This window comes from Cyprinus carpio, chromosome B18 (assembly GCF_018340385.1).
Source record: "Cyprinus carpio isolate SPL01 chromosome B18, ASM1834038v1, whole genome shotgun sequence".
In the NCBI taxonomy this organism is placed as follows: domain Eukaryota; kingdom Metazoa; phylum Chordata; class Actinopteri; order Cypriniformes; family Cyprinidae; genus Cyprinus; species Cyprinus carpio.
In genome coordinates, this window is record NC_056614.1 from 2,889,248 (window position 1) to 2,903,880 (window position 14,633).

At 37.8% G+C, this 14,633-nt stretch overlaps 1 protein-coding gene and 1 long non-coding RNA gene across 3 annotated transcripts in view; one reads left to right on the forward strand and one right to left on the reverse strand.

The window, feature by feature from the left end:
• The first annotated feature begins 3,678 nt into the window (after positions 1–3,678).
• Positions 3,679–5,811, forward strand: LOC122140473. Its single transcript, XR_006157154.1, has 3 exons — positions 3,679–3,790; positions 5,223–5,300; positions 5,393–5,811. It is a non-coding gene; the product is annotated as an uncharacterized LOC122140473 (long non-coding RNA).
• Positions 5,812–9,503: 3,692 nt separating this feature from the next.
• Positions 9,504–14,633, reverse strand: part of LOC109066425 (homeobox protein BarH-like 2) — an 18,084-nt gene continuing 12,954 nt past the window's right edge. For both annotated transcript variants that reach the window (XM_042743584.1, XM_042743585.1), the window contains exons 3-4: positions 13,121–13,205; positions 9,504–12,657 (exon numbers count right to left, since the gene is read on the reverse strand). In XM_042743584.1, the coding sequence (XP_042599518.1) occupies positions 12,388–12,657; positions 13,121–13,205 (355 nt within the window). In that variant the 3' untranslated portion in view covers positions 9,504–12,387. The remainder of the gene's footprint in view (positions 12,658–13,120; positions 13,206–14,633) is intronic.

Consider the following 14,633-nt stretch of genomic DNA (forward strand, 5'->3'; position numbering starts at 1 on the left):
TCATTTAGATGTAATTTCCAGGGTTTTATGGACACGTGCGTACGGCGGTACGTGGACGTGTGTGTACATGTGCTCCTCGTGTCATCATCTGACAGACAATGACCTTTTGTTTATTTTGGAGGCCAATCTATACTTTACTTCATTCCTTCTCCCCTCCAGCCTACGTGTGCTATATCTTCAGCGTTAACATACCGCATTAGGGGCTGTCACTCAAACTGACTAACCCCACCCACTGACTCTGCCGCGACCCCGCTCTGACCTCCAGCGTGTTCGGCAGTTGGAGGAAGCAGGTGCCCACAGAAACGGCTCTGTCAGAGCATTCGTTAAAAATGAGCATAAACGCTCTATGATGGGAGCCGTCTCTCAACACCTGCCACTCACAAATCCACAAATCCACGCTTCCTCTTTTTTTCCACTTTTCCTGCTGGAAAGTGTCCTGCAAAAGCACACAGCCGGTTGTTCTTAACCAACAAAAATGAAAAAGAAAACAGGAGGCCTGACGTTAATACCCTTAATTCTCTAATCCACAGCCTCAGCCGTGGTGCCGAATGTTTGTGATCAAGGGTCCGAGATCAGGTCTATCAACACAGGAAAGCGCGGGAAGAGGATTAGTCAAGGTGAGGACATCACTGCCGCGAGGAACACCCAGTGAACTCTATCTACTGATTGCATTGTCCTTTTGCACGTGCTGTTGTTTTTATCTGTGTTACATAGTTGCATATATGTGCATTCAAAATAGCTGGTAAATTAGCCAATTAGTCAGTTAATTGCTGGCGTGATCAATAGAAAAGTGCACACCAACTTCTGGAGTGGCTTCTTGCTCATTTTATAATATACCTTATAGTCATGCATTTAAAAATAGTTACCATGCAAGATCCAGTAAAAAAGAAGCCTTTTAAATATTTGCATAATTTATATGTTATAAAATGATGAATTGAAACGTAAACAATTGAATAAAATTTTGGTGTCTGCTTACGTGGCATTATTGTATTTAATAATAATGTTAAAGGCCAATTTTCACAAATATAAACATTTCCAAATTATTATTATTATTATACTACTGTGATAGTTTCTATGTAGGTGACATTTTGTAGACATTAATAAACATCAATCAATAAAAGATATGTTTATAACATATATATCAAAATATTTATTTATCAAAATTTAGAAGTTGAGGGAGACAACTTTGTATTTCTTAATATAATGTATAGAACATATTAAGTTAAAATCATTTTCATAAAATAAGCACATTTTTTGGATTACAAATATAATACCAAAGTATCAAAACAATAACGCTTGCATATAGTTTTGTTGCCAATTTGAATACCATAACACTAGCCCAAGTGCACTATTCAATCTATATATATATAGTTTTTGTTGTTGTTGTTTTACTCCCCCAGTCTCCATTTTTTGAACAAACATATAATGTAACAAATTATAATTATAATATGAGGTGTACATGCAGAATTTGTTGCACAATATATATATATTTTTTTTTCTCAAACAGGAACATCAGTAAATTAAATGACACTGGCTTCAAAAACAGCTGTTCTGTGTGACTGTACATCATCCATTATTGACCAGGGAATCCACTGTCCACCCAAAAGTAATTCATCAGTTCAAATCTTTTTTTGAACAGCTAGCTGGAATTCAAGTCTTCCAGCCTGACCGTGTTCATGCACTATAAAGCATATCATTTCCATAAGACACATTCGTTTTTGCTAAGGCCTGTCAACAAATACGTAATTGCACAGCGATTTCCAAAGGCCGTTGATCCTGCATTACACAGTCTGCAGCGTGGCAGTCACTGATGTTTCCTTGGCTCTGAAAACCGCTTCACTTATAAATCCAAGCAGCGGTGTAAAATGTGGATTACAAGCTTGTAGCGAATGTTTCATGAAGTGCATCAAGAGTTGTTTTTATCACAATAGGAAACCAACAGTTGAGGTCTGGCACGAAACTCCCAGTAGAAGAAGAGAACGCTGCCCGTTCAAACACAGCACCGAATGTGCCTGTGCTTTTCAATTGGCGTTGACTTATGCATGGATTCCAGTGCAAAGAATGTGCATGAAAGTCTTTTTTGGCTCAGGCTTTAACGGAGCCTTAGATCATGTTGAGGGAAAACACAACACAAAACCCTGAGCAGAGCGGGCTGCACTGGTGGCTTCTGGGAGAGTCTGCGTGCAGCTGTGCCCGGTGATGACTTATAGCTCGGCCAGCTGGGTGACAGTGACCGCTGCGCCGTGCCTTTCCATCTTCACTGTCTGTCCGTCCCCATCACAGTCTTAATGGAGTGTTTGGGCAGCAGAACGGGCGGATCACATGTCCCACAGACTCCACGCTATCTGTGCCATGTCTGACTCATCTCTCTCAGGGACGAGGGTTGAAGTTTGGGATGGCAGAAGGATCGTTCACCCAAAAATGAACATTCTGTCATCATTTACTCACTCTCCAGTCGTTCAAAACCCAGATGATTTGTTTTTTTCATCAACCGCAGGCAGGATGCTTATACTTTTTCCACATCATTGAAGTGAATGGTGACTAAAGGTTGTCAAGCTACCAAAAAATTATAAAATGCACCACAGAGGTGCCATAACATTAGATATACACAGTCTGTATGTTATTTTCCAAGTTTTCTGAGGCCATATTTTCACATTTCACAGGCTTTATTTAGTCACTGAAAATTGGTTTCTACTACTGTATTTGTGTGATTTAAATGTGCTGATATTAGAAATAAATAATTACCTTAATATGTCAGTGTTCCTGTCCATATGAGCCTTTTATTTAAACTTATGATTTTTAGATACTTTTTTTATACTTTTGTTTTTCATTTTTGGAGTCTTACAGCCCCTGGTCACCATTCACTTTCACTATATGAAAAGGAGCAGCATGAGCATACAGCTAAACATCTCCTTTTGACTGTTTAAAATAAAATAAAATAAAATAAAACCAATTAGGTGTAGGATTTATGATTTTCACTCTAAAATTGTTTGTAAATTTCACAAATTACAAAGAAATAGCAAGTAAGTTTGTAAGTATAAGTAACTTTGTATTTAAGTTTCTAATCATTTTTCATGTACATTCAGGCAAAATACATTTTTATTTATATATTTATATATATATATATATATATATATATGTGTGTGTGTGTGTGTGTGTGTGTGTGTGTGTGTGTAAGTTGTAGAGTATATACAAATTAGAAAAAAACAAGCACTGTAGAAAAAAAAATATATAATATTTATAATTTCTATATATATATATATATATATATATATATATATATATATATATATATATATATATATATATATATATATATATATATACAGTCCTTGTTAAGGGTGAGTAAATGGCTTTACTTTTCACAATACACATAGTTTCACAGCAGCTTTACAGAAAATCATGATGCAAATGTCTATAATATCTTAATATTTTCAGTTAGTAGATTAGAATTGGGTGACATTGTAGTTTACATTTTGCGATGATCCAAATAATAATAATTCACTGAGAAACTGCCAGTAAATTTCATGACATGAAGTTTTGAAGTGGAAAGACTAAAATCACATTTTATTATAAAATGCACTCCAGTAAACTTTACTTTATTTAGAAAAATCATGTTTTACAGTGTACTGTATATATGTGGATGAAGCTGGATATAAAACAGGTGTGTTTCTTATAGATGGTCTACAAGTCAAACCCTTGAGGTCATAAGCCTGCATGGACATTCCCTCAAAACCCCCCAAAAGAGGCAACCAGGAGAGTGTGTGGATGGTTTGGTTTGCGGCCCAGTGTATGTGTGTGTATGGCAGCGTGTTTAATATGTGTGTGTAGGCGGCAGCGCCATCTCGCAGACGCTGGACAGACTGTTGACGGTGTATTAGCATGAGTGAGCGGAGGCGGACTGCTGAAGACTAATCGCTACTGTAAATACATTTGCAAGTATCTGAAATAACACCAGCCAGCTGTCCGCAGGGAACAGCATTAACCGCCATTAATTAGGTGTGAGATGATAAAGATGGATAGGCTTTAGATGCAGCTGATTGGTAAATTGACTAAGAAAATGTAGAGTCTATTAAACTCATAGCTCATTCTCCACAGATGATTTTTCCAATATTAAATATCAAACTGAAGTCCTCATATATATATATATATATATATATACACACATACATTTATAAACATGTTTGTATTACAAATCTCCTCTACTCTTATTTGTGTATTTGTTGTTAATTGATTATGTATTTTGTGATTTATTATTTTAATTTAATCTTGCTGAATGCTGTTTCCTGTTGACTTTTAAGAATGCATTCCCTTAAGTTGCATTAAAAAACATAATAAAAGTAGTAGTAATAATAATAATAATAATAATACATATATAATTGTCTGTACACTGCTGAAATTTAGGGCCACAGTTCAAAGCATGTGATTTCCTCTGGCTGTGAAAAACACTGACACCTGTAGACATGATTTATATTGTCACCTGTTGTCAGGTTCTTTACCTGTAATAATATTTATTAATTAGTGGTTGCTAAGGCACTGTTCTCCAAGCAACATCTCAGTATCCATTCAGAACACTTTAGAATTCCATTGCACTTACAGTGACATAGCGAAGCCAACTTAGCAACCGCATAGCATTGGCCTGACAACCGCTCACAGCACCCTAGCATTGTGCTAGTGAGTTCTCAATGAACAAGCCAGTCTCAAATATCTGATTTAGTGAAGAGTTTGCATAGTTAATCATTTTATGTGTGATATTTTACATGTTTAAAGCAAGACACTACAGGCAAAACTACTGTGTTATTGGAGATTTTGAGCTGATTTTTTTTTTTTACTTTAAGTGAATTAATTACAGTTATCGATTATGCATATTATGCATTACACCCAACACTGATTGTAATACAAAACAATGAATGTATTGTGATTAATCAATTGGGAAAGTATGTTAAAACTGTCATTCTTGTTTGTGTTTACTAAACCTTACGTTTTGAATATTGCACAAGCCGTTTTCAGATGAAACTAGTTTCTGGTGCTCCTTCATTGAATGTTTATATTTCTCATGTACATAACATAAGGCTCCAGCATGGCTTTAAAAACACGTAATCACTGTGAAGCACTCTCTGTCAGGGTGATGGAACTCATCATGATGAATTATAGATACAGCACAGTGTGTTTGCTGTTAGTTTATGTACATGCCCTTGATAATGACAGGTTTTCATCCCCAGGTGAAGACAACAGTGTCATTGTTCATACGCTGGAAGGGTGGATCCTTTCCTCTGGACAGGTTGTGGTTTCTTCTCTTGGTATGTACAGATCACCTCCCCTGTCACAGCACAGATAAGGCGAGCACACGGATGTTTTTCTTTTTTTTTCTATTTCTTTTTTTTTCTCGTAGCAGTATGCTAATGGCTAGGGCACGAGCTAAGCTGACAGGTGAAGGTGGGGATGGATGAGTGTGATGTGACAGATGTCTGAAGGTGGGGGCGACAATGACGTCGCTCGAGATACCAGACTCCAATGACCTGACTGTGAACCTGGGGGCCAGGAGACCAAATGATTGCCTCTCCGATTAGAGCAACATACCTGCGGGCTATTTCCATAACCTGACCATACCACACACCAATTACCCAGAATTCAACATGCCTGCTGTGACCTGCCATGCCAAAAGAGACTTAGCAGACCTCGCTGTATGTGACAGCTTTACTAACATGTTCATTAATAAGATCACTTTGCACAGACATAACTAAAACTATATATGTTTAAAAAAAATAAAGAAAAAAATAAAGATTTATGCTACTTGAAATAAAATAAACAATAAACACACAACAAAATTGCTAAAACTGTAATTAAAAGATTTTTATACAAAACTTAATTAAAATTAAAATAATATGAGGGTTTGACCTGATGCTGAGCTGTTGGCTAAGAATTTTTTAATGAAATATGACTATGAATTATGTGACTTCAAAAGAAATCTACAGAGAGTCTACATTTTTTTTTTTTTCTAGATAAGAAGATTACTTGCATAGATAAAAACTGACAACAGATATGAGTCATTGGAAAGCCATTAATGATTTTTTGTACAATATGATGTGGACTGCATATATATATTTATTAATTTACAGTAAGTTTCCATTTGTTAACATTACATTAGTCGACAAGAACTAACAATATTCTAGCATTTATTAATTTCAGTTAAGGGTGCTCATTTCTACATTTACTAATGCACTAATAAAATCAAAAGTTGTTATTTAATGAATCTAAAAATTATTTAGTGGAAGAAGTGACAATAAAGTTTATTGTAGAAGATTTCAAACTTTCAAAAATGAAAGAAGTGACAATAGATTTTGTTGTGTTAGATTTCAAACTTTCAAAGAGAGTTTTGTGTCCCCCTTAAATGTTTCACTCTTTGTTATATTGCAGCCATTTGCTAAAATCATTTAAGTTCATCCTTTGCTGTGACACTCATATATTTAACTCAGGTGCTTTCCATTTCTTCTGATCATCCTTGAGATGGTTCTACACCTTCATCTGAGTCCAGCTGTGTTTGATTATACTGATTGGACTTGATTAGGAAAGCCACACACCTGTCTATATAAGATCTTACAGCTCACAGTGCATGTCAGAGCAAATGAGAATCATGAGGTCAAAGGAACTGCCTGAAGAGCTCAGAGACAGAATTGTGGCAAGGCACAGATCTGGCCAAGGTTACAAAAAAAAAAAATTCTGCTGTACTTAAGGTTCCTAAGAGCACAGTGGTCTCCATAATCCTTAAATGGAAGATATTTGGGACGACTAGAACCCTTCCTAGAGCTGGCCGTCCGGCCAAACTGAGCTATCGGGGGAGAAGAGCCTTGGTGAGAGAGGTAAAGAAGAACCCAAAGATCACTGTGGCTGAGCTCCAGAGATGCAGTCGGGAGATGGGAGAAAGTTGTAGAAAGTCTACCATCACTGCAGTCCTCCACCAGTCGGGGCTTTATGGCAGAGTGGCCCGACGGAAGCCTCTCCTCAGTGCAAGACACATTAAAAAACACCTGAAGGACTCCAAGATGGTGAGAAATAAGATTCTCTGGTCTGATGAGACCAAGATAGAACTTTTTGGCCTTAATTATAAGCGGTATGTCTGGAGAAAACCAGGCACTGCTCATCACCTGTCCAATACAGTCCCAACAGTGAAGCATGGTTGCAATCGAGGGAAAGATGAATGCGGCCAAGTACAGGGATATCCTGGACAAAAACCTTCTTCAGAGTGCTCAGGACCTCAGACTGGGCCGAAGGTTCACCTTCCAACAAGACAATGACCCTAAGCACACAGCTAAAATAACGAAGGAGTGGCATCACAACAACTCCGTGACTGTTCCTGAATGGCCCAGCCAGAGCCCTGACTTAAACCCAATTGAGCGTCTCTGGAGAGACCTGAAAATGGCTGTCCACCAACGTTTACCATCCAACCTGACAGAACTGGAGAGGATCTGCAAGGAGGAATGGCAGAGGATCCCCAAATCCAGGTGTGAAAAACTTGTTGCATCTTTCCCAGAAAAGACTCATGGCTGTATTAGATCAAAAGGGTGCTTCTACTAAATACTGAGCAAAGGGTCTGAATACTTAGGACCATGTGATATTTTAGTTTCTTTTTTAATAAATCTGTAAAAATGTTAACAATTGTTTTTCTGTCAATATGGGGTGCTGTGTGTACAGTACATTGAGGGGAAAAAAAGTTGAACAAATAATTTTAGGAAATGGCTGCAATATAACAAAGAGTGAAAAATTTAAGGGGGTCTGAATACTTTCCGTACCCACTATATATATATACACCGCTAAATTTTTAGATTCATTAAATAACAACTTTTGATTTTATTAGTGCATTAGAAAATGTAGAAATGAGCACCCTTAACTGAAATTAATAAATGCTAGAATATTGTTAGTTCTTGTCGACTAATGTAATGTTAACAAATGGAAACTTACTGTAAAGTGTTACCCGGATCACCTACTGCAAACTGTGTTGCATGACCCAAAAACTTCAGGCTGAACAGTGTGTCTCTTTAGTAATAATCAGTGACACTTCAATCATCAACATTTCCACTGCAACTTCCTGTCAGCCGTAATCCTCTGCCTCAGGTTTAAAGCTACCTTTAACCCTGACCCTTTTACATCTTACACACACTCAGAAACACACATGTGCATATGTACACACACACACACACACACAGCCCAAGGTGATTGCCATGCTCTCATCAGTGTGCTGCAAACTAGAAAAAATGCACTTGACGGTACAAACCTGTTTGAGCGGGTCACTGGGGAGCGAGGTGCACTACAGGACAATATGAGGAAGTGTGGAGTGAATGATAAGCCTATAATAGACACATGTTTATTTAAGAATGAATTGTGTAAAGAAAAGAATGCAATAAAAAGATACAAATAGGACAAATCATCACTCTGCTTTATATTGGTGTTTGTTCCTAGTAAGTTGAATTAAAATTGTGTAATAGATAATGATAAACAATGTATTACTTTTTTTTTGGCACAACCAAAGTACATTACACTTTTCGTGACTTTTTTTGTTTTCACAGACTTTTTGCCTAAAGCAGTGTCTACAACAAGACCCCTTTCACTGTCTTTTGTGTGACTCATTTTGCTCTCTAGCTTCATATGTGAATCAGTTTATTTGGCCACTAGCAGGGGTCTTGATCCATTAAACATCAATGCTGATGACTTAATACCTGCAATACAACTGCAAGTTTGTACATAAAAAATTAACTTGGTAGATGTTGAAAAATACAGTGTTAAGAAATATCATACTTAAAGCATGTCAGATATAATAAATGAACACTCAGTCACGTTTGACGTGCAACAACAAACCTCACTGGTTCTTGTGCATCAAGCATGCACATTAGAGCTTCTGTTTACCATATCTGATGTATGTTGATTATATAGGCTTTCACAGGTTGAACAAAAATGATGAGAGAATATTAAAACTCAGTTTGTGAAGACTCTGTGATGATGATGATGAACAAACAGAATTTTAACGTGTGTGTGAATTATTCTTTTAATCATTTCTAAATCTTAGAACCTAAATACCTGTAACAGGTACCTGAAACAGGTTTCTCTTTTATGCACATTATGAATGTAGTATAGCACACTGACAACATTTCTGGTAAGTGAATGTAGTGAGTATGGCAATGGCTTTTGTGTTGCATTCTGGGAATTTCTATGGAATAAAAATCTGTGCACTGAAACAGTTTTGACAATGGCAGACTTCTTGGTAGTGCACTTACTAATGAATAAGGTAGCTGATTAAGATGCACATCTACTGCTTGGTTGTTTTTTTTTTTTTGTTTGTTTTTTTTTTTTTTAGTTACTACGTAATACTATTTAAGTCTTTCATCTTGAAAATTTCACATTTCTTTCAATGTGTTACTTGCTATATCTTTGTATTTTTTTGTGAAATTTGCTAGCAATTTTGGGTGAAAATTGTTGCAAAGCAAACAGAAATCATGATATCAGACCTCCAAAATTAATGGCAGTTTTATTAAATGTTATTAAATATGCAAACACACGCACATACAATAAAAATTACAGAATGTTTGGGTGAAAAAGGGACTCTCGTCAAATATCTATCTATATAGTCTTCTCCTCCAAAAACAAAAGATTACAAAATAACTACTCACCCAATAAAATTCAGTATGTACACCAGAAAAATAGTGTTTTTATATCAAAGAAGGAATATATTTTCAATATTTGTTGTTAGCCAAACACAGGAAAAAAAAACAACAACAACAACAAAAAAAACAACTATACAAATAAAATCTTTGTAAAAGGCAACAGCGGTTGGAAACGGAGCTTATGACATGCAGGATAGAGGAGGCTGTGATGATGTATTTGTGGGCCGTCAGTCAGCTGTAGGCATGTGCAGAGCTCCCACGGGCTTCGACATGTCCCGCAGATTTTCGTGTTTTTTTTGCAGGTTTTACTAGTGCGAGTTTGATTTATTAATTGCTTTGCGTCCCTGACAGATTAAGTGGTTTTTCTTACAGTAATAAAACCAGCATGCACTTAGTGGTGTCATACTGTGCCACTCCACAGTGGGGGAAAGGGGTTCAACGTTTTTTTTTCATTCAAAGGGAATGAAATGGGATGAAACATACAATAGCTAGCATGATCCATCTGGGAGTCCATATATCATGTGTTTCAGCCTCACAGAATAGCGCTAAACGGCCGTGCAAAGGTTATACACACACACAAAGGTGATTTGAAGAAAGGATTCGGTTGAAATACAACGAAGTCGAAGCATGCCACGCATAAAACGAACAAAAGAAACAATTTTTCTCTGCAAACAGGAACAGAGAAAACACATTGTCGTTTGGCAGAGAGAGGGCACTTTGGAAGGTTTACTTAAATCAATACTACCTTTAATGTTTTCTCGAAATTTATGTTCTTTTCCTATACTAAGCTGACAGATTCTTTATCCATTGAGATGTTGAATGGATAAAGCTAATCTTTACCCAAACTGGACAATCCTGCTTTAAAAAGAGCAACATTTTCTCATGCGAAATCCAGAACTCCGTACATGTTTACACTGGTATTCTTACTAACCCGTCCTATTAACTTTTAATGGCAGCAGCTTCATGGATGTGTAAAAAAAGGGAAAAAACACCTCAAAGGGCACTTTAGCTTCTCAGATATATGTGTTTTGGCGCAGAATCCCAAGCTACAGTACACAGGTGCACCGTAAACTACAGGCGCAATTAAACAGGTAATATTTACAGGCAAAGAGAGGAACGTACCTAGAAAAAAAATAAAAACGTACTGTTTGTCCATATAGAACGTGCTGTACTGGTGCGAGAAAGTCAGTCTGTGTGATTCAGTTTTATACATTGGCGTATCTGGCAGCATATAAATGGCTTGAAATTTTTTATAAAATACATTTCAGAGAGGCAGCTGTATGACAGAAACATTTAAAGCAATGTAGATCACCGCATCACCATATATAGTGGAAAGTAACTGGACACTTAGGCATAATATAAAATGCCTGCATTAGATAAAATCTGCAAATGGGCTCAATTTCATTTTTCAGGACTCTATGAAGTTCCACAGGTGAACTCTCCAGCTAACAGAGAACATTCTCAATGTTCTTCCTGTAACGTTAATAGAACATTTGATTAAAATGATCTAGTCTTTGAAGGGATAATTCACCCAAAATCATCATGTCATCATTTACTCAACCTCAAAGTCTTCCAAACCTGTATGAGGGTGTGTTTATATGACAATGATGTACTAAAACGGAAACGTTTTTGCTTTGTTTTTTTGAAGTTTGAAGTTTTGCATACAGATGACAACATTATCGAAACGATCTTTGTTCATGTGAATCTGTGAAACGACTAAAAATGCTGTTTATATACATACCATACCAGTAGTTGGCGATGTCACTTTGTAAACCGTGCGTCTGTGTACATATACCTATAGACTAAACACGTAATACACGTGACATCGCCATTTTCAAAAATCCACGTTTTTGTACCGGAAAATAAATAAGGAATAAGGAATAATTTCAGGCCCCCAAAAGCTGTTCTCGTGTAAATGAAAGGCCAAAAACCCCATTGACTTCCACAGTATGAAAGAGAAATGATACTATGTAAGTCAATGGTTATACAATTCTTTAAAATAGGTTATTTTGTGTTCAGCAGAAGAAAGAAACACATACAGGTTTGGAACGACATGATAATAAGTCAATGAAGAAAGAAGTTTCAATTTTGGGGTGAACTATCCCTTTAATAATGCTTTTGAAATTTTAGCACAAAACATCTATCCGTTGTTCATTGAACTGTTTCCTGAAAGGTTTTAGTTGGATGTTTGTCTAACATTTATTTATTTTGTTAATGTTACTGCTTTTTTCAGAATGTTCAGAGAACATTCAAAAGTAACATTCCCAAAATGTTTGCTAAATTATAAAATGGATTGTTCTCTTAACATTCAATCAACCAAGGACAGACATAAAAAATAAAAAAAAAACAACGTTCAGAGAACATTCAGAAATAATGTTTGCATAACTTAATGGGAATGCTATTAAAACATTCTTAGAACATATTTTTGTTAGCTAGGTTTGAACATGATCCACAGTCTGACAACCAGAATGCGTCCCAATACAGTGTCCAGTTATACCAAAAAAATGTTTCGAGAAGTGTGCTTATTCTATGTGATTTGGTTATACAAGCCACTTGGTTTGATGTTTTGTTGTTGCAATGACATTCACACATTTTTGCATGTCTAAAGTACCACTTTTGGGGGCCACCATCAACTCAAAATCAGGCTTGGGAAGCCATTCAGCTTCTCAAGTCCAGAGAGCGTCAAAGTCTTTCAGTAGCTGTCTTTGGTTGTGCGTCTGCACGGCTGCGTTTAGCTGGTCGTCATTGCTTCTGACGGAGACGGAGGGGCCTGTTCTTGCACCGGGGTTTCTGGACAGATGGACTCGGATGTAGTGGATGTACTGAGATCTTGAGGTTGAGATTGGAAGACCTCCTCTTCCGCTCCGGCTCGTAGCCTCTCCTCCTCCACTAGTTTGGCCGCCAGCTGTTCCTGGGCCTCGATCTCCTCTGTGGTTGGGATGGAGTTCTTCTTAGGTCGGCCTTTGGGCTTGGTAGGAGCCTCGTGTCCTCCTTTTAGCACCTAGAGGAACATGGACACACATGAGCTGTGAAAAATGTGGGCCTAGTCAAAGGTGAGGATGGTTATTGCAGTGATTAAGGGAAGATATATAGCCATATGGGCTGGCCATTTGCGCCCGTTTGTCTCAGAGGTGAACGTTCTGTTGATCTTTTGTTCCTGCTTGAGAGGTTGATCGCGCTGACGTAGACCTGTACTGTCCTTTAAATCATCACTCGCGCAACCAGCAGCCCCGGGTCTTTGCTGTTACACGCACTGATTGTATTGAGTGCTGAGGAGGGCAGCTCAAAACTGTCTAATGGATTTTTAATGATATGTCTCAGAGTTTCCATTTCCGCACACAAAGCTTTGGTGGATTTTCAACACAGATGTTTTATTAATACAAGACGACAGTATTTTAACGAACTAAGCTCGCAAGGTAGGCTGTCCTTGCGGTGTTAGCCTTGAGCGAGCTCTTCTGACTCACCATTTTCTTCCATTTCATGCGTCTGTTCTGGTACCATGTCTTCACCTGGAGCTGTGTGAGTCCCAAAGACTGAGCCAGGTCCAATCTGCACACATGTACAATAAAAGCACAAGTTCAGAAAAGTGCTTAAATCAAACACAAATGAAAGGTTAGTGTTCTGTTCCAAATCCTTATGAGCCGCCTACGGAGGGAGTATTGTAAGGCATAAGTTCAAAACTGGGTCAAAACTGAGTTGTTTAGCCAAAATGTGGGGAAATATATATGCAGCTTAGAGGTATATGTTTAATTGTAGAGGATTGTATTATTCTTATTGTGTCACCTTTATTAAATTCAATTGTGATTAATTTTTCTAAGCACCTTACGCAAGGAGCACTGTGGCCAGCTGTGGAGCAAGGGGGCAGCTGTGGCCTAATGGTTAGAGAATTGGACTTGTAACCAGAAGGTTGCCGGTTCGAGTCTCAGTGCTGGCAGGAGTTGTAGGTGGGAGGGAGTGAATGAACAGCGCTCTCTCCCACCCTCAATACCCATGGCTGAAGTGCCCTTGAGCAAGGCACTGAACCCCCAGTTGCTCCCCGGGCGCTGGATATATAGCTGCCCACTGCTCCGGGTGTGTGTTCACGGTGTGTTCACTTCTCACTGCTGTGTGTGTGCACTTGGATGGGTTAAATGCAGAGCACCAATTTCGAGTATGGGTTACCATACTTGACAAATGTCACGACTTTCACTTTCACTTTAATTGTTTTTATTTTTTTTAATGACTTTAAGTATGGTGCAGGAATTTTTCTATGAAAGTTACTGGTTAAAAATTTAGTGAAAGAATTGGAATATGGAGGGACATTGAAAATTGCTTGGTTTAATATGCTATTTATATGTTTTATATATAAATAAATAAAATAAAATCAGCCTCAAAAATGCTAAATGTGAATTCAAAAAAATTATCTAGTTAACAGTAAGATATATATATTTATATGTGATCCCAAATCAGACACTTCTGAAGATCCATGACTGTTATGAAGCTGTAGGTTTTGGAGCAGAGTCTACGAATGGTGTTCTGACCCGAAAAAACCCAACCTCAAGACACAAGACTAACTGCGAGAACGGCAGGAAACTTCAGAACTGGAAGTAATTGACCGAAATCCCAAAGTCACCTGTTGTCTTACGCATAAAAGCCAGTGGGTGGCCATCTAGAGTGCAGATGTATATCTAATCACTGCAAAATTCCCAAAGCTGGCATGACATATCCGACGAGTTTGCCAAGCTGTGAACTGAAGAGTCTTCCCAGGCCGAATGTAACAGCAGACCTCCCGTGGAATGCCATCATGCTTTATCTGTACAGGATAAGGTAATCCAGTCATGGAGCTCCTGACTCGCCCGAAGGAAACAGAGGTTCGTTTCGGGGCACTTCGGCAGGCAGCGCATGACTAATGAAGCGATTGGTCTGCTGTAACGTGATAGGCAAAGAGAGGACATGTGAGATGGGATTTGAGGGCAAGAGAGAGCTAGATATCAAAAA